This window comes from Myotis daubentonii, chromosome 8 (assembly GCF_963259705.1).
Source record: "Myotis daubentonii chromosome 8, mMyoDau2.1, whole genome shotgun sequence".
Lineage (NCBI taxonomy): Eukaryota > Metazoa > Chordata > Mammalia > Chiroptera > Vespertilionidae > Myotis > Myotis daubentonii.
In genome coordinates, this window is record NC_081847.1 from 38594226 (window position 1) to 38619719 (window position 25494).

The 25494-nt window shown below is 42.8% G+C and overlaps 1 protein-coding gene and 1 pseudogene across 3 annotated transcripts in view; one reads left to right on the forward strand and one right to left on the reverse strand.

Annotated features, from left to right (window-relative positions):
* The window catches only part of SAMHD1 (SAM and HD domain containing deoxynucleoside triphosphate triphosphohydrolase 1), a 64940-nt gene extending 57351 nt beyond the window's left edge, over positions 1-7589 (reverse strand). The window contains exons 1-2 of one of the 3 annotated variants that reach the window (XM_059706079.1): positions 7310-7589; positions 1677-1743 (exon numbers count right to left, since the gene is read on the reverse strand). In XM_059706079.1, coding sequence (XP_059562062.1) covers positions 1677-1743; positions 7310-7514 — 272 coding nt within the window. In that variant the 5' untranslated portion in view covers positions 7515-7589. Of the gene's footprint in view, positions 1-1676; positions 1744-6883; positions 7013-7309 lie in introns of those variants that run through there. The other 2 variants (XM_059706078.1, XM_059706080.1) reach the window with 2 other exon arrangements.
* Positions 7590-11998: 4409 nt separating this feature from the next.
* Positions 11999-12499, forward strand: LOC132239593 (large ribosomal subunit protein uL14-like; annotated as a pseudogene).
* The last annotated feature ends 12995 nt before the right edge of the window (positions 12500-25494 follow it).

Genomic DNA, 25494 nt, shown 5'->3' on the forward strand with positions numbered 1-25494 from the left:
CTGACCAGGAATGAACCCACAACCTTGGTATATGGGGATGATGCTCTAACCAACTGAGCTACTTGGTCAGGGCCTCAATTGAGGTCTTTATTTTTTAATATATTTTTATTGATTTCAGAGTGGAAGTGAGAGGGAGAGAGAGATAGAAATATCAGTGATGAGAGAGAATCATTGATCAGCTGCCTCCTGACCACCCCCCATTGGAGATTGAGCCCACAACCTGGGCATGTGCCCTTGACCGGAATCGAACCTGGGACCCTTCAGTCTGCAAGCCTATGCTCTATCCACTGAGCCAAACCAGTGAGGACTCAACTGAGGTCTTCTAAATGGACCCACACTGATCTAGACCTTAGAACCTCCAGCCATACATAAAGATATATATAAAACATATATGTCATTTATTAAGGGCTTATCATGTACTAATCACTTGACATACATTGTTTTATTATTATTATCCATTTCACAGGTGCAGAACCTGAAGGTTAAATAACTTGTCCCAAATTAATTAACTAAAAAGTGCCAAATTATTTTGTGTCTCTAAATCTAATAACCGAGACATATTCCAGTCTTAAGATAGCTTTAAAAGTTCTAGAAATATGATCAAGATAGGATTCTAGACTTGATTCTTCTTGCCAACATTTTTGCCCCTATGAGTTCTTAACTATATTCTGATGTGTATAATTCAATTAATCCTGAAATTGAGAGTAAAAATTTGGTTGCTACCAACTTTGCAAAGGCTCATTTTAAAAAATAGGAATCATTAATAATATTAAACAGAATTTACACAGCAAATACAAACAAAAACAACTGTATTTTTGTTTAAAACTGTGGATTGTTTTAAAAACACTTCCTAGATTTGCCCTAGCTGGTTTGCTTCAGTGGTAGAGCATCAGCCTGCAGACTAAAGGGTCTCAGGTTCGATTCCGGTCAAGAGCATATGCCTGGGTTGCCTCGATCCCCGGTGGGGGGGGGTGCAGGAAGCAGATGATCAATAATCTATCTCACCCTAGCTAATTTGCCTCAGTGAATAGAGCATCGGTCTGTGGACTGAACAGTCCTGGGTTTGATTCTGGTCAGGGGCACATGCCTGGGTTGCGGGCTTGATCCCCAGTGGGGGGCATGCAAGAGGCACCCTATCAATGATTCTCTCATCATTGATGTTTCTATCTCTCTCCCCCTCTCCCTTCCTCTCTGAAATCAATAAAAATACATTTTAAAAAATAATAATTCTATCTCATTATTGATGTTTCTATCTCTTTCTTTCTCTCTCTCCCCTCTCCCTTCCTCTCTGAAATCAATAAAAATATATTTTTTAAAAATATAAAATAAAATACTTTCAAGATTTAAAATGTAGACAGTTAATATTAGCAATCTTGGGCTTTGTCCCTCAAAGTTGAATAAAAAGGCCGCAAGAACCCAGTTGACATGGCTCAGTGGTTGAGCGTTTGCCTATGAACAAGGAGGTCATGGTTGGATTCCCGGTCAGGGCGCATGCTGGGGTTGTGGGCTCGAACCCCAGAGTAGGATGTGCAGGAGACAGCTGATCAATGATTCTCTCTCATCATTGGTGTTTCTATCTCTCTCTCCCTTCCTCTCTGAAATCAATAAAAAAATGTTTAAAAATAAATAAAGATAGCAAGCACTGTTGGCTACAATGTGAATTTTATCATTCTTACCTTATTCCAAGATTATCAAGATGAGATTCATCAAGATTGAACAGTAATGAACCTGTGATTTCCTTTTCTATGGAGGAAAAGGTAAAAAAGAGATGAATGATTTCAGTATTTACAACAATTTCTTTCCATTTGAACCCACCAGAATTTACTCAGATTAACATTTATTGAGTGCATCCACTACAGGCAGTGGGACTGTGGCACTTTTCTATTTGCATCTGAGAAGGTCTTACTTTTAATTAGAAAGGCTTTTATAATAAATCAGGTAAACATTTTTTAATTAATTGAGTAAATTATTTGCAAGGAAGTGCAGCTGCAAAACTGGTAGCTTCCTCCTAAAGCAGTTAAGGTTTGGGAGGGGATAGGGAAATCCTATTGTTCTTAGAATAATCAGGTCAAACCCACAGCCTGAGGGATGGCCAAGTGTTGATTTAGTTCTAAAACCTTCAAGTAAAGCACACAATACTCTGTGTTTTGAAAGACTTACATATATGGTTTTTCTTTCTCTTTCTATATAATTAATTCTAGTCCTTCCTGACCTCAGATTCTAGAACTCTGGACTATTTATTTTCTAACAAACAAAAATCTTTCTAAAGGTAATGATGATTACCAAAGGGGAGGTGGAGGTGGGTGGGAAATATTTTTTATAAAAATATCTATTTTTCACAGTCACGTAAAAAGAAAGAAAGAGAGAGAGAGAGAGAGAGAGAGAGAGAGAGAGAGAGAGAGAAAAGGAGGGAGAGAGAGAGAGGGAGGGAGGAAGGAAAAGAAAAAAGAAAAGGTGCACAGCCAGCGTGGCTCAATGGTTGAGCATTGACCTATGAACCAGATCACGGTTCAATTCCCATACAGGGCATATGCCCAGGTTGGGAGCTCGATCCCCAGTGGGGGCGTGCAGGAGGCAGCCTATCAATGATTCTCTCTCATCATTGATGTTTCTATCTCTCTTCTCTTCCTGCCTCTCTGAAATCAATAAATATGCATATTAAAAAAAATTAGGCAATCTCAGAAATCCAAACAATACAAAAATATCAAATATCAAAACTTACATTCTCCTGATAACCACTGTTAACATTTTGGATATCATTCAAGACATTTACCTATGTAATTACATAATTTTACACAAATAAAATTACAGTTTATAATCTACTTTTCCCCATTCTACTAACAATTTCATTAATATTGGATTACTCATTTCTTCTCTTATCAATCTTTTAAAAATATTTTTATTATTTTTTAGAAAGAGAGAAAGGTAGAGGGAGAGAGAGAAACATCTGTGAGAACCATTGAGCAACTGCCTCCAACAATGCCCTGTACCAGGGATCAAGCCCACAACCTAGGCAAGTGCCCTGACGGGGAAAACTAGTAGAACCAGCAACGCTTTCATGCAAGGGATGCCACCCAACTCACTGAGCACACCGGCCAGGGCACCTATCACCTATTATCAACCTTTAAACATTTTCCAAACTAAACTTAAAAATCAGTATTTTCAGCCCTAACCAGTTTGGCTCAATGGATAGAGCATCGGCCCGAGGACTCGAAGGGTCCCAGGTTCGATTTCGGTCAAGGGCATGTACCTTGGTTGCAGGCACATACCCAGTAGGGAGTGTGCAGGAGGCGGCTGATCGATGTTTCTAACTCTCTATCCCTCTCCCTTCCTCTCTGTAAAAAAAAAAATCAATAAAATATATATTTTTTTAAAAATCAGTATTTTTACAATTACTTTTGAGACAATGTCTTTTTCTGTTTCCTGGCCGGTTGTCAATAGTCTGTTCTTATGTTTTGCTCATTTTTCCATTCTTTTCCCCTCCCTCTTAGTTGATTTTATAACTTTGGGAATACTCTCCAATTATTTTTTTAAATATATTTTATTGATTTTAGAGAGGAAGGGAGAGGGAGAGAGAGAAAAAAACATCAATGATGAGAGAGAATCATTGATTGGCTGCCTCCTGTACATCCCCTACTGGGGATCAAGCCACAACCCGGGCATGTGCCCTTGGCCGGAATCAAACCTGGGACCCTTCAGTCCCTAGGCCAATGCTCTATCCATTGAGCCAAACCAGCTAGGGCTCCAATTTTTTTTATTTATTTATTGATTTGTTTGTTCCTTTACTGTTGAGGGGAATCCAATGGTTTTTGAAGAGAACACTTATTAAGGTATAGTTGGCATGAATTCTGGAATCTAAAGACCTCTTTAAAATCAAACTCTGCCTTTTTCTAGCTGTGTAACCTGTGGAAAGTTAGTTAACATATTTGGACCTCAAACACATCCCCTGTAAAAATATATATATTATAGCCTCTGAATTTCAGGGTTCCTGTAAGACTGTATTTCATCATGAGGAAAAGGACCCCAGCACCTTGTGCTTAGTTTTGTCATATAAAAACAAATTTGGACTTAGAAAGATTGCTGCAGTAGGGAGAACAATCCAATCTCAAAAATAAATAATCAGCTCAAAATCAAACAGAAACCCTGGCCGGTTTGGTTCATTGGATAGAGCGTCCACCTGTGGACTGAAGGGTCCCAGTTTTGATTCCGACCAAGGGCATGTGCCCTGGTTGTGGGGTCGATCCCCAGTAGGGGCGTGCAGGAAGCAGCCAATCAATGATTCTCTCTCATCATTGATGTTTCTCTCTCTCTCTCTCCCCCTTCCTCTCTGAAATCAATAAGAATACATTTTTAAAAAATCAAACAGGCCCTAACCGGTTTGGCTCAGTGGATAGAGTGTCAGCCTGTGGACTCAAGGGTCCCAGGTTCAATTCCGGTCAAGGGCATGTACCTTAGTTGTGGGCACATCCCAGTAGCGATGTTTCTCTCTCATCGCTAACTCTCTCTCCCTCTCCCTTCCTCTCCGTAAAAAATCAATAATATATATATTTTTTAAAAATCAAACAGAAAATGGTGGTGTTGTTGTTTTAGACTTAAGGAGAGGCAAGCGGAGATAAGCAGAATCATTGAAGGGTATTGGACCCCAGTGGGGTCTGACAGGGCAGTGTCCCCAGGAAAAGCTGACCAGAGGGCATATTTCACTTGTGCAGTGTTTGCTCAGTTTTGGAGGCAAACAAGAGTTAGAGAAGCCTGACTAAAGTTTGGTCAAGACAAAGCAGGCAGTAAGAAATGAGCAACTGCAAACACTTGATCTGTTTTTACTAATTAAAAGCATGCAGTGTCTCGTATTGGCATTAGACGGTGGACTCAAGAGAACAGGTCATTTTGAAAGTTGATGAATTAATCTACAGAACACCACTGAAACAGAGAGGCAACATAGCCAATCACATTTTGGAGACAGAAACTGTAAAACTACTTCATCCCCACTTGTTACTTCTCAAAGAAAAATTCCAATCCCAGTAGTGGAGGAAATTAAAACGGGGAGAGGGGAAAAGAGAAGTACAATTTCTATACACATCAAGTTATCTTTACGTTGGACCACTGAAGTTCCTCCCACCCTAGTCCCCCAGCCTAGGCAAACAGGGCTGCAGCCAACATTGCAAAAGTTCACAGAATATGCAAATCACACCACCTCTCTACTGAGGACAAAGCCAGATAAATTAAGCTTCACAGGCAGTAAGGGGAAGTTGAATAGATTTCAAGTGGATGGATGAGTCAGTCAAGTTGCTTAAAACTCACAACCTGCACACCTCCCCATGTGACATGGCCGAGTGGTGGGCTGCTGGGCGTCCAGAGACCAACTGAACAACCCCAGTGTCCAGATTTAGCCAGAGAAACTGGTTTTGGAGAAGAAAACATGATCATTACCAAGCTCTGCAAGTAGTCAACAAACATACATTGACCCCTAATTGGAATGCTATTTCCTGGGAATTCAGAGATTAACCCAACAAGTTCCATCCCCTTTGGGAAATCCCCAAGTTTTGGGAAATGGGTGTGTGTAAAGGAAAGAGAAACTAAGAAGCATCAGAATATACTCTTAGCAAACAGAGCTTTAATGTGTGCCAGGCACTGTTCTAAGGGCTTTACAAATATTTATTCATTCTAATGGGGAAATGGGTGTGTAAAGGAAAGAGAAACTAAGAAGCATCAGAATACACCCTAATGGGGAAATGGGTGTGTAAAGGAAAGAGAAACTATGAAGCATCAGAAGACACCTTAATGGGGAAATGGGTGTGTAAAGGAAAGAGAAACTATGAAGCATCAGAAGACACCCTAACGGGGAAATGGGTGTGTAAAGGAAAGAGAAACTATGAAGCATCAGAAGACACCCTAACGGGGAAATGGGTGTGTAAAGGAAAGAGAAACTATGAAGCATCAGAATACACCCTAACGGGGAAATGGGTGTGTAAAGGAAAGAGAAACTATGAAGCATCAGAAGACACCCTAATGGGGAAATGGGTGTGTAAAGGAAAGAGAAACTATGAAGCATCAGAAGACACCCTAATGGGGAAATGGGTGTGTAAAGGAAAGAGAAACTATGAAGCATCAGAAGACACCCTAACGGGGAAATGGGTGTGTAAAGGAAAGAGAAACTATGAAGCATCAGAAGACACCCTAACGGGGAAATGGGTGTGTAAAGGAAAGAGAAACTATGAAGCATCAGAATACACTCTAACGGGGAAAGTGTTCAAGCGCTGCGGGATCTCCAAGCCTGGTGGGCCTGGATGACAGCAATCCTCTGGCCAAGGTCTGAGGAAAAGGGTCTTCTAACCAAAAAAGGGACCCGATTCCGGTCGGGGCACGGGCCGGGGTTGTGGGCTCAATGCCCAGTGTGGGGCGTGCAGGAGGCAGCGGATCAACAACTCTCTCTCATCATTGGGGTTTGATCAACGATTCTCTCTCATCATTGGGGTTTCTATCTCTCCCTCTCCCTTTCTCTCTGAAATCAATTATATGTATGTACATCTATATATCTATCTACACAGATATATAGATGACAGATAGAAAGAAAGAAAGAAAGAAAAGAAAGAAAAGTAAAGAAAAAAGGAAGGAAGGAAGGAAGGAAGGAAGGAAGGAAGGAAGGAAGGAAGGAAGGAAGGAAGGAAGGAAAAGAAAAAGAAGAAAAAGAAGAAGGGAGGAGAGGAGAGGAGAGGGGGGGAGGGGAGGGGAGGGGAGGGGAGGGGAGGGGAGGGGAGGGGAGAACAGAAGAGAAGAGAAGAGAAGAGAAGAGAAGAGAAGAGAAGAGAAGAGAAGAGAAGAGAAGAGAAGAGAAGAGAAGAGAAGAGAAGAGAAAAGAAAAGAAAAGAAATCTCTAGAGTCTCACCTGTCCGGCGCCGGGGTGGCAAGTCCCTGAAGACTTAGCCCGATTGCCCCACGCAGCTTCATAAGCCCCAATGTTAGCTTCCTTCCTACGGGACCCCCATTCCTGACGCCCCACTTCTCCTTCCACCATCTCGGGGTATCACCCACTCAGGCGCCCCCGCCTCAGGTCCGTCCCCTCTGCCGCCTCCCACGCCAGGTCTCCCCCGCCTCAGGCCCCCTTCTCAGAGGCTCTCCGCCTCAGGTCACCCCGCCCTGGCGCCCCCGCCCCGGGTCCGTCCCTCTGCCGCCTCCCGCGTCGCGTCTCGCTCCTCCGCTTTGGGTCCTCTCTGAGGCCCCCTGCTCACTGCCCGCAGGCGCCCTGCCTCAGGCCTGCGGTCACCGCCTCGGGTCGCCGTCCCCCAGCCCCTCAGCCCTCTAGCCCTGCTACCTCGGATGCGGTCCAGCAGTGCGGAATCCTCGAAGCCATTGCGCTTCAGAAAGAGGCACACCTGCTCCGGGTTCCAGGTCTTGTGGTCTGAGGGTAGGGGATCCGGGGACCCCTCCGCCGTTTTGAAACGGGTGTTCTGCGGCGTCCTTGGGCTGCTATCGCAGCGGGGCCGCTTCGGGGGCTGCTCCGAATTGGCTCCCTGCATCGTTCCACACAGCGTCCGGCGCAGCACAGTCAAGAACCGCGGCGCTCAGCTCTCGCGCAGGCGCACTGACCGCCCGACGCTGGCAGCGAGTCCTTTTAACGTTGCCAGCCTACTGGCTTTCTGCGCAGGCGCCCTGACAGCACAGCCCTTGGGGGCAAGACAGCCCAGCCAGTTCAGCCGCCGGTCCTTTGCGCAAGCGCACTGACCAGCCAGAGGTCCTCTACTGAGCCCTGGGCGTTTAAGGGAAACTGAGCGGCGAGAAGCAAAACTCAGGGTGATGCTAATAAAGACAGGCGCGAGAAATGATTGTGCCCCCTACCCGTGGAAGTCAGGCCACCGTCCGTAGCAGGAGCTCTTAAGGTGAGTTGAGGGTACTTTCCTCCAAATGAGTACCCCAGACTTACCGGTGTTTCAGATGCACCAGACTGAAAAGAATCCGAAAAGGCCATCAAGGCTTCCAGCATCTTTCCAGTTAAGAGAAAAAATGGGCAAGAAGCTGAACTGAAAGACCCTGGAATGATTTCAAATTTGATGGGAAAATGTCTTCTTGCATTTCACAAGTTCTACAGTATTGCTTGCCCGTGAGAGGGCTCTATCCATGAATAGGGGATGCCTATCCATGAATTCTTAGCCTATCTTCAGGTTTCCATAGGGAAGCTGACTTCAAATTTCTCTCTAAAAGAATCCTCAACCCCTCTCTCCATTCTAGCCCCCTGCCCAGAAGAAAGAAAGGGGCCAATCTGATTACTTACAATTATCTTTAAGTACTTTTACTACCGGTTGGTAACAGCTTGAGAAAATGGCAGGCATCTCCCCCTCACTTTAGCCACTCTGGGACAGGACCCAAAGTTCCCTATAAATCCTGGTCCATGTGATTAACTGGTAAAAGGACACGTACTACCACTACTAAAGCCAGTACAACTTTATATCAACCCAGCCATAGACCCAGCTAGGGGATGAAGGATGAATGAGGCAAATAATCAAACAGTATGAAATAGCAGGCTAAAGGTAAACAAAATACTCTTAGCAAACAGAGCTTTAATGTGTGCCAGGCACTGTTCTAAGGGCTTTACAAATATTTATTCATTTAAATAGCACAATGACTTTAGGATATAAGGTAAAGAGAAAAAATTAAATAATTTGCCAAAGATCACACAGCTAAAAAGTGATGAAACATAGAAGATTCAAATCCATGCAATCTAGCCTGGTTCCAAAATCTTTGCTCTTAATCACTTGCCAACAATTGTTTGTTAATGAGAGTTTTGATATAAACTTATTTTACATTAGTTAAATCAAAATTTTGTATGGCTTCCTTGTCCTATAGACCTGTAGGGGAAAGTATAGAGTGATTTACTGGCCCTCAATCTGCACAGAAGGGCCAGGTCCGGAAAACCACACCCATAAGCCCTAGAATAATTTGAGAAAAGACCAGACAGTTGTCAAGACTTGTGAAACCGAAACAAGAGGGTAAAATAACAAATAACATACATCTGAAAGACTTAACTTGGAAACGGCTGGTTTGAAAACTTGTATTTATAAGATTTGTGAGGAAATCTGCCCTGACAGTAAGATTTCCTAGTAAGATAAAAGCAGGTGATATAAACATTTAATCCCTGGGTTTGCTCAAAACAAATTGCTTTTCAGAACTTTAATTTTCCATTTGTTTTTGTTTGTTAAAGAATGTAATTTAATGCCATATTTATTATTTCCCCTCTAATCCCCTACTTTCTAGGGGCCCTCAATCTTCTGATGGCTGGGTACTTGCTCAAGCCCCCGTGAACAAGTGACAGAATTGAATTTTAAAGCTGACTCCAAAACTTGGGCACTTTCTAGATTGTCAGTGCATTTAACTCCACTTACAGTCCTGGTGTTCTTATTCCATCCATACTCCACAATCTGGGAACAAATACTTACTAAAAACAGTCTCTGGCCCTAACCGGTTTGGCTCAGTGGATAGAGCGTCGGCCTGCGGACTGAAGGGTCCCAGGTTCGATTCTGGTCAAGGGCATGTACCTTGGTTGCGGGCACATCCCCAGTGCAGGGTGTGCAGGAGGCAGCTGATGGATGTTTCTCTTTCATCGATGTTTCTAACTATTCCTCTCCCTTCCTCTCTGTAAAAGAATAAATTACATATATATATATATATATATATATATATATATATATATACATATATATATATATATATACACACACACACACACACACATATATATATGTATATATATATATTTTTTAAACAGTCTCTGTGCTTGGTTCATATTGAGAAAAATAAGTGCTTAAGCTCTCCTCTGATCTCACCATATTAGGACTAGAAAAGACTATACATTCAATTAATTTAAGACCCATTGCTTGATGACCTTGAATATTCCGAGCAATTCTTCCCTGCCCTTCCCCAGCTACTTTCCACCCATCCAGATGAGCTAAGCAATTTTGTTTATGGCAGCATTAACGTGTGGTTTTACATCTCTCCCCAACTTCATCTTCAACCAGTGCTGCTGGATCTCAGTGTCAGTCCTGGTCCCTTATCACTTCCTCTTCAACCTTTACTAAACCTAACTTCCTCAAGACATTATTTTTTACCCATCTGCCCAAATCCCAAAGCCAAGCGAAAATTCATTTTAAAAGAAGGTGTTTGCACGACCCGTGTGGCTCAGTGGTTGAGCGTAGACCCATGAACCAGGAGGTCATGATTCTAATCCCTGTCAGGGCCCATGTTGGTGTTGTGGGCTCAATCCCCAGTAGGGGGCATGCAGGAGGCAGCTGATCTATGATTCTCTCTCATAATTGATATTTCTATCCCTCTCTCCCGCTCCCTTCCTCTCTCTGAAATCAATTAAAAAAACACATTAAAACAAAAGAAAGTCCAGCTGGTGTGGCTCAGTGGTTGAGCATTGACCTATGAGCCAGGAAGTCATGGTTCAATCCCTGATCAGGGCCCATACTGGGATTGCAGGCTCAATCTTCGGCTGGGGCTTGCAGGAGTCAGCTTACCTATGGTTCTTATCATTGATGTTTATGTCTCTCTCTCCCTCTCCTTTCCTTTCTGAAATCAATAAAATATGTATATGTTTTAAAAGTATTTATTTTCTTGTCTGATAAAAATAATGCTCAACTCTCTGGTTGGGTAGCTCAGTTGGTTAGAGCATCATCCTGATATGGTCAGGGTATATGCAAGAATCATCAATGAAAAGTGGAGCAACAAATCTCTCTCTCTCTAAAATAAATAAATCAATAATTTAAAAAAAATAAATAGCCCTAACTGGCATGGCTCAGTGGTTAGATCGTAGGCATGGAAAATTGAGGGTCTCAGGTTCAATTCCAGGTCAAAGGCACCTACCTGGGTTTCAGGTTTCATTTCCAGCCCCAGTCAGGGTACATGCAGGAGGCAACCAAACGATGAGTCTCTCTCACATTGATGTTTCTCTCTCTATCTCTCTCCTTTGGCCGCAAGGCCGCCAGGGCCATGAGGCAGACAGGGCCGCAAAAGCCGAGGCAGCCAGGGCTGTGAAGGCCTACTCTTGCATGAATTTCGTGCATCAGGTCTCTAAGTAATAATATAATTAGCAATAATAAATTTATATGTTAGAAGTTGTTGCTCTGGGAAAAATAATTTTTTAAGAGGAGAGGAGGAGACCTAGCTGGGTGGTTCAGTTGGTTGGAGCATTATCCTGTATACTGAAAGATCCTGGGTTTGATTCCGAGTCAAGGTATATACCTAGGTTGTGTGTTCCATCTTTGGTCAGAGCTTGTATGGGAGGCAACTGATCAATGTTTCTTTCCCTTCTCCTCTACCTAAAATCATTGTAGCTAGTCAAGCAGAATGAAGTTAACTAGAAGAGGACGTTCTGCCAAGAAAAGATGGGAGCCTGCAAGCAGGCCACGTCAGAACAAAGTCTTGCAAGCAAGACTTATTGTTTAGGGGCAGAACTTTCCTTGAGGTGATAAATAGTCCATGAGGGCATGGAAAGTTCAAGGGAGGGTGCACTGCTGCAGGTGGAAAGAGTCTTTGTATAACATAGGAAATTAATAGTTAAATGTATAACTTTCCTCAGATGATCTCATAAGCATGCTTGTTAATCATTGTTACTTGCTGTACTCCATTGTTATTTGCTGTACTCCCCAAATAAGAGTCATGAGGGCTTTGGGGGCTTTGCTACTTGCCTGACTAGCAATAGCCCTCTGCTTCTCTAAACTTAATCCTGCACGCCAAGCTCATCTCAGCGTCACTGTTCACAAAGAACATCAACAATCATTAAACATGTCCTTGGGTGAGGATCTATTTATATAAAAACCCTGGGTGTAACACGTCATGTCTGAAGCTCAACCAACCGGAGGGAAGTCAATCCTGTAGGGGTCGCCTTGGAAATGGCTGCGCCCTCCCCGAGCTGTTTCCCACGAGGGCAAGGTTTGAGGCAGGAACCCACCCTCGGAGCGTGGAGGCATATCTTTATAAAGTTTTAATATATTATATTAGACCTTTCCATCCTTTTCCGACGTCCAAGATGTCGAAGAGAGGACGTGGTGGGTCCTCCAGGGTGAAGTTCCGGATTTCTCTGGGTCTTCCGGTAGGAGCTGTGACCAACTGTGCTGACAACACCGGAGCCAAAAATCTGTATATAATCTCCGTGAAGGGGATCAAGGGACGACTGAACAGACTTCCTGCCATTGGTGTGGGTGACATGGTGATGGCCACAGTCAAAAAAGGCTAACCGGAGCTCAGAAAGAAGGTACATCCAGCGGTGGTAATTCGACAACGAAAGTCATACCGGAGAAAAGATGGCATGTTTCCTTATTTTGAGGACAATGCAGGGGTCATAGTAAACAATAAAGGGGAAATGAAAGGTTCTGCCATCACAGGACCAGTTGCAAAAGAGTGTGCAGACTTGTGGCCCAGGATTGCATCCAATGCTGGCAGCACTGCATGATTCTCTGGTGTATTTGTAAAGGAAAAACCCATTAAAAATTGATGACATGAAAAAAAATATTATATTAGAGGTCGTGGTGGTACTGTTTTACCCACAGCGTTTACAGGAATTGCTACAAATTTACTCCTCGGTGGAAGGACCTTTCATTCCCAATATAAATTACCAATTCCATTAAATGAAACTTCAATTTCTAGACTTGATATAAACAGTGAAGTTGCTAAAACTATTAAAAAGGCCCAGCTTATTATCGATGAATGCACCATGGCATCCAGTCATGCTATAAACGCCATAGACAGATTACTAAGAGAAATTATGAACTTGGTGGGAAAGTTCTCCTTCTTGGAGGGGATTTTCAACAATGACTCAGTATTGTACCGCATGCTATGCAATCAGCCATAGTACAAACGAGTTTAAAGTACTGTAATATTTGGGGATGTTTCAGAAAGTTATCTCTTACAACAAATATGAGATCAGAGGATTCTGCTTATAGTGAATGGTTAGTAAAACTTGGAGATGGCAAACTTGATAGCAGTTTTCATTTAGGAATGGATATTGAAATCCCCTGTGAAATGATTTGTAATGGATCTATTATTGAAGCTACCTTTGGAAATAGTTTATCTATAGATAATATTAAAAATATATCTAAACGTGTGTCCAAAAAATGTCCAAAAAATGAGCACGTTCAAAAATTAAATGAAGAAATTTTGGATATACTTAATGGAGATTTTCACATATATTTGAGTGATAATTCCATTGACTCAACAGATGATGCTGAAAAGGAAAATTTTCCCATCGAATTTCTTTCTTTCTTTCTTTCTTTTAAAATATATTTTATTGATTTTCCACAGAGAAGGGAGAGGAACAGAGAGCTAGAAACATCGATGAGAGAGATTGATCAGCTGCCTCCTGCATGCCCCCCAGTGGGGATGTGCCCACAACCAAGGCACATGCCCTTGACCAGAATTGAGCCCAGGACCCCTCAGTCCGCAGGCCAACGCTCTATCCACTGAGCCAAACCGGTCCGGCCATCGAATTTCTTAATAGTATTACTCCTTCGGGAATGCCATGTCATAAATTAAAATTGAAAGTGGGTGCAATCATCATGCTATTGAGAAATCTTAATAGTAAATGGGGTCTTTGTAATGGTACCAGATTTATTATCAAAAGATTACGACCTAACATTATCAAAGCTGAAGTATTAACAGGATCTGCAGAGGGAGAGGTTGTTCTGATTCCAAGAATTGATTTGTCCTCATCTGACACTGGGTTCCCATTTAAATTGATTCAACGACAGTTTCCCATGATGCCAGCATTTGCGATGACTATTAATAAATCACAAGGACAATCTCTAGACAGAGTAGGTATATTCCTACCTGAACCCGTTTTCGCACATGTTCAGTTATATGTTGCTTTCTCTCGAGTTCGAAGAGCATGTGACATTAAAGTTAAAGTTCTAAATACTTCAGCACAAGGGAAATTAGTCAAGCACTCAAAGTGTTTTCACTCTTTTTTTTTTAAATATATTTTATTGATTTTCCACAGAGAGGAAGGGAGAGAGACAGAGAGTCAGAAACATCAATGAGAGAGAAACATCGATCAGCCGCCTCCTGCACACCCCCCAACGGGGATGTGCCCGCAACCCAGGCACATGCCCCCGACCGGAATTGAACCTGGGACCCCTCAGTCCGCAGGCCGACGCTCTATCCACTGAGCCAAACCGGTCTCGGCGTGTTTTCACTTTTAATGTGGTGTACAGGGAGATATTAGAATAAGTTAAATCACTTTATCAGTCATTGTTTGCACCACTGTTGTTTTTATATCATTTTTTTGTTGTTTTCACATAATGTTTTTATCATTTTCATATCATGTTTTTGTTGGCTTTAAAAAAAAATTTTTTTTAATATACTTTTATTGATTTCAGAGAGGAAAGGAGAGGGAAAGAGAGATAGGAAACATCAATGATGAGAGAGAATCGGCCACCTCCAGCATGCCCCCTACTGGGAATGGAGCCCACAACCCAGGCATGTGCCCTTGACTGGAATCGAACCCGGGACCCTTCAGTCCACAGGCCAACACTCTATCCACTGAGCCAAACCAGCTAGGGCATGTTTTTGTTGTTTTTATATCATGCCTCTGTTGTTATATCCTTTTGTTACTGTTTATTTATTAATAGATTTATATATTATTTTCATATACATTTTACTAATTTCCTTTCATCTCTCACACTTCTATTATAGAGAAAGGGCAAATAGCAATATTAAAATATTTCCGCTAATTAATTCCCTTTTAATGTGCACGATTTTCGTGCACCGGGCCACTAGTTGAATAAAATAAGAAAGGAAGAGGAGTGGAGGAGAATAGGGTCACAGTTTTGGATTCAGTTGTCATATTGTCCTTTTGAAAAAGTGACATTTAAGCAGAGACTTGAAGGAGATGAAGGAGTCAGCTATGTGGTTACCTGGAAGAAAAGCATTCCAGACAAAAAGAACAGCAAAGACTTTGAAAGTGTAAAAGTGTAAAGTCATTGAAGCAGAAGTATGCCCAGAGTTGAGAAACAGTAAGTGATGATGGACAAACTGAGTAAGGGGAAGTGCTAAGAAATGAGGTCAAGTTGAATGCAAACCATGTAGGAATAAGAAAACTTAAAAGCTGCAAGCAGCTCTGAGGTCCCATCTCAATGGCTCCACATTTAGAGATGAAAGAAAGCCTCTGTTTCTCCAGTTACAACAGAAAATTATAAAGAGACTAGTGGCCCATTGCACGAAGATTCGCACAAGAGGCCTTCCTTCCCCTGGCAGCCGGCACCAGTTTTCCTCCGGCACCTGGGACCCAGGCCTTTGGTCCATCCGCAGCAGTGAGATTTGGCTTCTCCACTTTAGCTGCTCCAAGCTCCTTTTTTTTTTTTCCAGCTCCTCGAGCGGAGGCCAGGGCTTGCTAGAAGCCTGGGTCTCCCCTGGTGACCCAGGCCCCCAGCCACTCCTTGAGCAGAGTACAGGGCTGGCAGGAAGCTTGGCTTCCTCCATCTTTGGGAGCAACCCAAGCTCCTGCTCGCTCCAGCTTCATGGCCACCGCCTTCTTCAGTCGTCTTCAGTCTTAGCTCTGTGCCTGTGTATGCAAATTAACCACCATCTTTGTTGGGTTAATTTGCATAGTCGCTCTGATTGGCTGGTGGGTGTAGCAGAGTGGCAAAGTGATGAGTGATGGTTAATTTGCATGTTTCTCTTTTATTTGTCTAGATCACTTCAAGTTTGGATTGCATTAATTCCTGGGCCAATTGCTGTGTTATAAAATGACTGACCTAATCATGTCACATCTTACCCTTTGGGTAAGAGGACAAAGTCTTTTATCAGGAAAAAGAAAATTGTTCTGGTCAAAGATCCCAGTATTATACCCTTCTGAAAGGAAGCTCAGAGAGGTCTAATGACTTGCCCAGGGTCAAATACATGTATTAAGGTTATGGGGATTTGAAACTAGATCTGCCTTGAAAACCATTGTTCTTTTCTACAACTTGAACTGGGTACAAATTCAATTGTTATTGGTCCAAAGTCCATGTGCCCAATGCTTTGAAAAGCCAGAATTCAAAATGTCAGTTTTCCCTAACTGGTTTTGCTCAGTGGGTAGAGCGTCTGCCTGTGGACCTAAGGGTCCCAGGTTCAATTCTGACCAAGGGCACGTACCTTGGTTGCAGGCTCCTCCCTGGCATGGGCCCTTGTCAGGACTCATGCAGGAGGCAACTAGTTGATGTGTTTTTCTCACATGGGTGTTTCCCTTTGTCTCTCCCTCTCTCTTTTACTCTCTCAAAAAGAAAAGAAAAGAAAAGAAAAAAGAAAAGAAAAGAAAAAAGAAAAGAAAAAAGAATCAATGAAAAAAATATACTCAGATGAGAATTAATACAAAACAAAATGTCTGCCCTAGCCGGCTTGGCTCAGTGGATAGAGCATCAGCCTGCAGACTGAAGTATCCCAGGTTCGATTCTGGCCAAGGGCACATGCCTGGGTTGCAGGCTCAATCCCCAGTGGGGGACATGCAGGAGGCAGCTGATCAGTGATTCTCTCTCATCATTGATGTTTCTATCTCTCTCCTCCCATCCTCTCTGAAATCAATAAAGAAATATATTTTTTAAAAGAACAAAAATACCAAAATGTCAGAGTTTGAAGTAAGGAAAGGCTTACTGATCAAGAAGGTACCAATTGACAAAGTGGGAGCTCTAGTGGTGCCTCAAATCCATCTTAAGAAAGTACAGAGTTCAGTCTTGATTTGAGTCAAGGGAAGGGAAAATGGGAGGGGCAAGAGGTGATTGACCTATTGATTTGGAAGAAGGAGGGAGCAGAAAACAACCAGTCAGAACAACAAAAAGAGAAGGGAAACTTAAAAAATGAGGATAATTTTATGGGGTCTCTGGGGCAACATCAAGTGTACCAACGTTCACATTATAGGGGTACCAGAAGGAAAAGAGAGATAGCAGGTAATTGAAAATTTATTTAAAGAAATAATGATGAAAACTTCCCTAACTTGGCAAAGGAAATAGACATACAAGTCCAGGAAGCACAGAGAGTCCCAAACAAGATGAACCCAAAGAGGCCCACACCAAGACACATCATAAATAAAATGCAAAGAGGTAAAACACAAAGAGAGAATCTTAAAAGCAGCAAGAAAAAAAACAGTATATATCAGGGAGCTCCCATAAGACCGTCAGCTGATTTCTCAACAGAAATGTTGCAGGCCAGAAGAGACTGGCACAAAATATTCAAAGTGATGAAAAGCAAGAAACTACAATCAAGGTTACTCTACTGAACAAAGCTATTATTTAGAATTGCAGAGAATATAAAGAACTTCCCAGACAATAAAGAGCTAAAGGAGTTCATCACCACCAAACAAGTATTACAAGAAAATGTTAAAATAACTTCTTGCCGAAACCGGTTTGGCTCAGTGGATAGAGCGTCGACCTGCGGACTGAAAGGTCCCAGGTTCGATTCCGGTCAAGGGCATGTACCTGGGTTGTGGGCACATCCCCAGTAGGAGATGTGCAGGAGGCAGCTGATCGATGTTTCTCTCGCATCGATGTTTCTAACTCTCTATCTCTCTCCCTTCCTCTCTGTAAAAAATCAATAAAAATATATTAAAAAAACAAACAAACAAAAAAACTTCTTTAAGCTGAAGAAAAAAATAATATAAAAATATGAATAATAAAATAGCAATAACTATATACCTGACAATTACTTTAAATGTAAATGGATTAACTGAATATTAGCCAATTAAAAAATGAAATCTTTAAATTTCACATGCTTAATTTATTTATTCATATATTTTTTATTGTTGATAGTATTATAGATATTTCCTTCTACATGCTTCTTTTTTTTAAAAAAATTGTTTTTTGCCCTAGCAAGTTTAGCTCAGTGGATAGAGCATCACCCTGCAGACTGAAGGGTCCCAGGTTTGATTCCAGTCAAGGGCACATGCCTGGGTGGTGGGCTTGATCCCCAGGGGGGGCATGCACAAGGCAGCTGATCAATGATTCTCTCTCACCATTGATGTTTCTGTCTTTCTCTCCTTCTCCCTTCCTCTCTGAAATCAATAAAAATATATTTTTTAAAAAAACTTCTAAAAAAAAATAAATATATATATACATATATATATATTTATTTTTAGGAAGGGATATGCTAATTGACTGCCCTGCCCTCAAAGATGGCAGCGCCCACAGCCGCAAGATGGCGGCGCTCAGTCCCCTCAACTTCGCCGGCGTGGCAGGCATGTGGCAACCCTGTGTGCGGGCCCGTACTTGCCACGCACCTGCCTCCAGAATCCCCCAGTCCCCTCAACCCCCCAGCCGCTTAGGGCCGGCCCAAGGTGCAGGTAAGCCTCTGATGGCAGCTGCCCAGCTGCCCTGGGCTGCCTGAGGCTCAGGTGATCAGGACCAGTCGAGGCTTGCGCTTCTGTCAGTGACAACAGCAGAGGTGTGATGGGGATGTCGCCTTCTCCTGATCACCAGGTTACCTACCGCCCCTGAGGGCTCCCAGACTGTGAGAGGGGGCAGGTCGGGCTGAGGGACCCTCCCCCCCCACCAGTGCATGAATTTTCATGCACTGGGCCTCTAGTAATATTATATTAGTTTCAGGTATACAACATAGTGATTAGACATTTATATAACTTCTGAAGTGATCATCCTGATAAGTCTAGGTCTATCTGACACCAAACATAGCCACACCCTTATTGGCTGTGGGCACTGCCATCTTTGAGGGCAGGGCAGTCAATTAGCATATTCCCTCCTTATTGGCTGTGGGTGCCTCCATTTTTTAGGGCAGGGCAGTCAATTAGCATATTCCCTCCTTATTGGCTGTGGGTGCTGCCATCTTTGTGATGGTGTGAGAGTCAATTAGCATATTCCCTCTTTATTAGATAGGTCAATTGTAATTGAAAAATAAAAACGGTTCTGGTCAGTGTGGCTCAGTTGGTTCAGCCTCGTCCTGTGCACTAAAAGACCACTGGTTTGATTTTTTCGATTTTTCTTTCTCTCCTTTTCCCTTCCTCTCTATCTAAAAATCAATGAAAACATAATTTAAGAAAAAGAAATTCAGTGTGGCTCAATGGCTGACCATCAACCTTTGGACCAGGAGGTCATGGTTCAATTCCCAGTCAGGGCACATGTCTAGGTTGTGGGCTTGATCCCCAGTGAGGGGTAGTGCAGGAGGCAGACAATCAATAATTCTCTCTTATCACTGATGTTTTTATCTCTCTCTCCCTCTCCCTTCCTTTCTGAAGTCAATTATATATATATATATATATATTAATAGCCCTGCACATAAATTTGTGTGCCAGTAGGTCACTGCCGCCCTCCTGTAGCTCTCTGCCTGCTGCTCCACCCTCCTTTAGATGCCCCTTTCCTCCCTCATAGCTTGTTACCCTGCCCTCTCCTGTAGCTCTCTGCCTCCCACTTGCTTGCTGCCCTGCCTCGTTCTGTAGCTCTCTGCCACCCACTTGTAACCAGTAGGTCGCTGCTGCCCTCCTGTAGCTTCCCCCATCCCTCTGCTGCCCTGCCCCCTCCTGTATGTCTCCGCAACCCGTTTGTACCTTGCTGGCCCAACCTCCTGCTGATCCGTGATCTGGTCATGACGTGCTTGGTTGTTACACCTCAGGGTGTAAGAGCTAATTAGCATATTCCTCTGTTATATAGGATTTTTTTTTTTAAAGAAAGAAATAAAAATAAAACCATTCCAATAGAGGGCATCCTTTAGTGTTCCTGACCAATATTCCTCAAAACTGTCAAAGTCATAAAAAACAAGAGTCCCAGAAATTGTCACAGTCAAGAGGGGCCTAAGAAAATATGATGACTAAATGTAATATGGGATCCTGGAACAGAAAAAAAAGACAGATACAAACTGAGAAAATATGAATAAAGTATGCATTGAATTTTTTTGGACTTTAATAATGTATCAATATTGGTTCATTAATTGTAACTAATGTACCATACTAATGTAAGATGTTAATAATTGGAGAAACTGATTGCTGAGTTTTTGGAGTTATTGAGTCCCGAGTTTATGGGAATTCTGTACTATCTTCACAATTTTTCTGTAAATTTGACTGTTCTAAAAAGCAAAGTTTATTTAAAATATTTCTATGTAGCCCTAGCCGGCTTGGCTCAGTGGATAAAGCGTCAGCCTGTGGACTGAAGGGTCCCAGGTTCGATTCCGGCCAAGGGCACATGCCTGGGTTGTGGGCTTGATCCCCAGTGGGGGTTGTGCAGGAGGCAGCCGATCAATGATTCTCTCTCATCATTGATGTTTCTATCTCTCTCTCCTTCTCCCTTTCTCTCTCTGAAATCAATAAAGAAATATATTAAAAAAAAATATTTCTATGTAACCAATAAATGTTGGCAGCCGAATCTAAAAAAAAAAAAAAGAGAGGTGATTGACCACTGAAGACATCTGGGAGCCAGCAGGGGTTGGAGGAAGAGTGTGCTAGTTGCTCTAAGTCCTGCAAATAGCTCATGGATCCTTTTAAAACTCCTTGCTAAGAGCCAGTCTATATTCATAATTAAAGTGGTAGTTGCATCAGTCAGTCTTATTGCAACATAAGATTTGCTTGGGAGCCTCCAACCCAGTGGTCAGCAAACTGTGGCTCGTGAGCCACATGCGCTCTTTGGCCCCTTGAGTGTGGCTCTTCCACAAAATACCGACTCTGCGCATGGGCCACAAAGTTTCAATCGCACTGTATGTGCGCACCCGCACGTGGTATTTTGTAGAAGAGCCACACTCAAGGGACCAAAGAGCCGTATGTTGCTCATGAGCCGCAGTTTGCCGACCACTTTTTTTTAGGCCTAACCTAAAAAAAAAGGCAATTTTACATTGTTATGATTAGCTATCTTAAAATCATTAGAAGAAAAACTTTAGAAGATGGCAGCATAGGTAAACACCGGAGATTGCTGCCTCGCACAACCACTTCAAAAATACAACTAAAAGATGGAACAGACATCATCCAGAACCACAGGAAGGCTGGCTGAATGGAAATTCTACAACTAGAAGGAAAGAGAAAACCATACCGAGACTCAGAGGAGGTGCCGTGCGGAAGTAAAATACAGAGGTACAAAGGCGCATGTGGAGAGGGTTGGGGGCTGAGGATATGGTTGTCTTTTTCAATTGGGAGGAAGTCTCAAGCTCTGAGCTCCAGTTCCAGGCAAGTCTCTGGGGACCCAGACTCATACGGGAGAAACTGGACTGTCTGGCATCGGTTGGAACTCCAGGGCAGCATTCTCTTGGGGGTGCTTGCAGCGACTGCCGGGACACTGAGAAGAAGGGCCTCTGAGGGCAGGACTGAGAGCAGCCATAACTTCTCGCTCCACCCTGTTGATCCCCTGGGACCCCGCCCTGCCCAAGCCACGAAGGCTTTTGCATATGAAAGGCCTGGCCCTTTGCAATCTGATAACTACCTAACAAACTGCAGCTGGCCCAAGGCCCCAGGGCAAGTTGCATTGCATCACAGCTGGCTCCTGCTGGATAGCCTCAGGAAGAGGCTAGATTAGCACCTTAGAGATCCAGGAGCCACTGTGCCCAGGGGTCAGAGTGGGACCATCCAGATTGCATCTCCTCGGATTTATAAAGGACACACTCGGGGCAGACTCAGTGAGCACCAAAGCCCCATTGAAGCAAGTCTTGCCCCGGAGGGGTGTCTCCAGCACAGAAGTTCTCCCACTGCAGACACAGCTGATTCTCACAGCCAATTGACCTGGAGGTCAATCCCTCTCAGTGTTACCTACAACAATCAAAGCTTAACTACAACAAGACTGTGCACAAAGCCCACAAGGGGGTGCACTAAGAGTGTCTACCTCAGGTAATTGGGGAGGCTGAGCCACTGGGCCCTATAGGACACCTAGTACAGAAAGCCACTCTATCGACAGTGAAGAATAAAAAAATGCAGAGACAAAGAAACAGGACACAAATGACAGAAATGGAGGAAAGCAAACTACTGGATATAGAGTTCAAAACCACACTTTTAAGGTTTTTCAAGAATTTTCTAGAAACCGCCGATAAACTTAATGATACCCTCAAGAAATCTAATGAGAGCCTCGAGGTTGTGATAAAAGACCAACTAGAAATTAAGCATACACTGACTGAAATAGAGGATATTATACAGATTCCCAACAGCAGACTAGAGGATCGCAAGAATCAAGTCAAAGATTTGAAATACGAAGAAGCAAAAAACACCCAACTGGAAAAGCAAAATGAAAAAAGAATCCAAAAATATGAAGATAGTGTAAGGAGCCTCTGGGACAGCTTCAAGCGTACCAACATCCGAATTATAGGGTTGCCAGAAGAAGAGAGAGAGCAAGATATTGAAAACCTATTTGAAGAAATAATTACAGAAAACTTCCCCTACCTGGTGAAAGAAATAGACTTACAAGTCCAGGAAGCGCAGAGAACCCCAAAGAGGACCGCACCAAGACACATCATAATTAAAATGCCAAGAGCAAAAGCCAAAGAGAGAATCTTAAAAGCGGCAAGAGAAAGACAGTAAGTTACCTACAAGGGAGTACCCATACGACTGTCAGCTGATTTCTCAACAGAAACTTTGCAGGCCAGAAGGGAATGGCAAGAAATATTCAAAGTGATGAATGCCAAGAACCTACAACCAAGATTATTTTATCCAGCAAAGCTATCATTCAGAATTGAAGGTCAGATAAAGAGCTTCACAGATAAGGAAAAGCTAAAGGAGTTCATCACCACTAAACCAGTATTATATGAAATGCTGAAAGGTATCCTTTAAGAAGAGGAAGAAGAAGAAAAAGGTAAAGATACAAACTATGAACAACAAATACACATCTATCAACAAGTGAATCTAAAAATCAAGTGAATAGAAAATCTGATGAACAGAATAAACTGGTGATTATAATAGAATCAGGGGCATAGAAAGGGAGTGGACTGACTATTCTTGGGGGGGAAAGGGGTGTGGGGGATGCAGGAAGAGACTGAACAAAAATCGTGCACCTGCCGAAACCGGTTTGGCTCAGTGGATAGAGTGTCGGCTTGTGGACTGAACGGTCCCAGGTTCGGTTCCGGTCAAGGGCGTGTGCCTGGGTTGCGGGCACATCCCCAATGGGAGATGTGCAGGAGGCAGCTAATCGATGTTTCTCTCTCATCGATGTTTCTAACTCTCTATCTCACTGCCTTCCTCTCTGTAAAAAAATCAATAAAATATATTAAAAAAAAAATCGTGCACCCATGGATGAGGACAGTGGGGGGGTGAGGGCGGAGGGTGGGGTGGGAAACAGGTGGAGGGGAGCTATGGGGGGGAAAAGAGGAACAACTGTAGTAATCTGAACAATAAAGATTTAATTTAAAAAAAGAAAAAGAAAAACTTTAGCCAATGCCATGGACAGACCTTAGGTCTTTGATGAGAATATTCAGCCATTTGATTAACCCAAAAGTTCACCTTACCTTCACACTTTCAACTACATGAGCCAACAAACTTCCTTAGTTTTTAAACCAGTATGAGTTGGACTATTTCTTGTATACTTTGAATGTTTAGTTTTTCTTTCATTTGCAGTTGAAAACATCCCTGATACACTTTGCAACTTCAACATCCAACAGGTTCCCTTTCAGAAATCCAGTGTTATCTGGATGATTTTTTCCTTGTAATAACTTTTTTATTTTTTTTCATTTTTTATTGATTTTTTTACAGAGAAGAAGGGAGAGGGATAGAGAGTTAGAAACATTGATGAGAGAGAAACATCAGTCAGCTGCCTCCTGTACACTCTCTACTGGGGATGTGCCCTCAATCAAGGTACATGACCTCGACCGGAATCGAACCTGGGACCCTTGAGTCCGCAGGCCGACACTCTATCTAGAGCCAAACCGGTTAGGGCTGTAATGACTCTTGTATCTGTTAAATCTAGTCTGATTCCTTATCACTCAGTGTCCTACTGTCTCTAGTGAATATGACTGTCAGCCAAGTTCACAAAGATTCTTTTATTTTAAATAAATATTTATTGTTCAGATTACAGATGTTCCTCTTTTTCCCCCCATAGCTCCCCTCCACTTGGTTCCCACCCCACCCCATGCCCTTACCCCTCCCCCCCCCCCCCGCCACTGTCCTCATCCATAGGTGTAAGATTTTTGTCCAATCTCTTCCCGCACCCCCCACACGTCCTTCCCCCCGAGAACTGTCTTCTCTGAGAAATTTCTTGCCACTCACTGAGTGGACCTCACAGTGTTATGGACTAAACTGTAACACTCCCCTGCTCCCCCATCATTTGTCGAAGCCCTAGCCCCCAATTCCACCGTATTTGATGAAAGACCAGTCGGGAGCTAAAAACCAGGAATATAGGCTTTATTAGGAGAAAGCCCTGCGGGGCTGTCTCGCAAGGGGAGAACAGCAACCTGTGCAGAAGTGAGCACTCCTTTTGAGGGGAGGTATAGGAATGGGAATGGGGGCTTAGTGTACTCGGCGTGCACTGATTGGTGGCTTAATGTATGGTCCGTATAAGGTACATAGTTAGGCACTCAGGTATTTAGGGACAAGGGCTTAGGCCAGGGGTGGGCAACCCCTGGCATTCATGCCAAACATGGCATGCCAGTAACTTTTGCTGGCACGCGAAACCCTCTCTTATAATCTTCCATTTACAATTTTTGTGAACATTTGAATGACTTGTTAAATTACAAGGAACTGGCAAGACACTTGATGTTATGTTTGGTTACAGAAAGGCTTTTGAAAACAAACTGGAAGTCTTTAAGAGGGATGTGGATGGTGAGAGATTTAGATATTTCCCAAACCCCAAGAGGCACATCAAAGACCTCCCAAACGATGACAGAACAGACTGTCAAAGCCTTCAAAAGTTGTTTTTAAACATCATCGAGTCAACTATTGAGCAGTTCTTCTCAAGATTTGCGAAATTCAGAGAACTGGAAGAGACAGCAAAATTCATGAGGTTTCCAGACAGCATGAAACTGGAGGAACTAAACTTACAAATGTTTTCATGGATAGACATGGCTGACTTTGAAATGCAGTTGATTGAATTTCAGAGTAGCTCAATTTGGAAGCAGAAATTTATTGACCTTAGAGTTGACTTGGAAAACATTGAAAAAAAGTGATTAGAGACAGGAGTACCAGAGAGAAGTGTCAAAAACGAACTATTGAGGACTTTGAATGCCATTCCAGAAAACTTTTTCTGTTTAAAAAACTTGCAACAGCGTTACTCTCCATGTTTTCATCCACATACGTTTGTGAATCTTTGTTCTCAGTGATGAATTTTGTTAAGTCTCGTTATAGGAGTAGCCTGATGGATGAAAGTAGTAGCTTGTGCATATCTCTGAAGGTCATGAAATATAAACCTGATGTAAAATCTCTGTCATCAGTGATGCAGCAGCAAAAGTCCCACTGATAATATCAAACGGGGTCATAAAGTTTTCTGTTGGACTATCAGTGTACATGTATACATTAAAAAATAAATGTATTTTTCATCATCATATACTGTGTTTTTGTCGCTCAAATGAATTTTATTTCTTCCAAGGTTCTTCCAAGGTTCTTCACACCTTAAGAGATATCAAGTAGGCGTAACATGG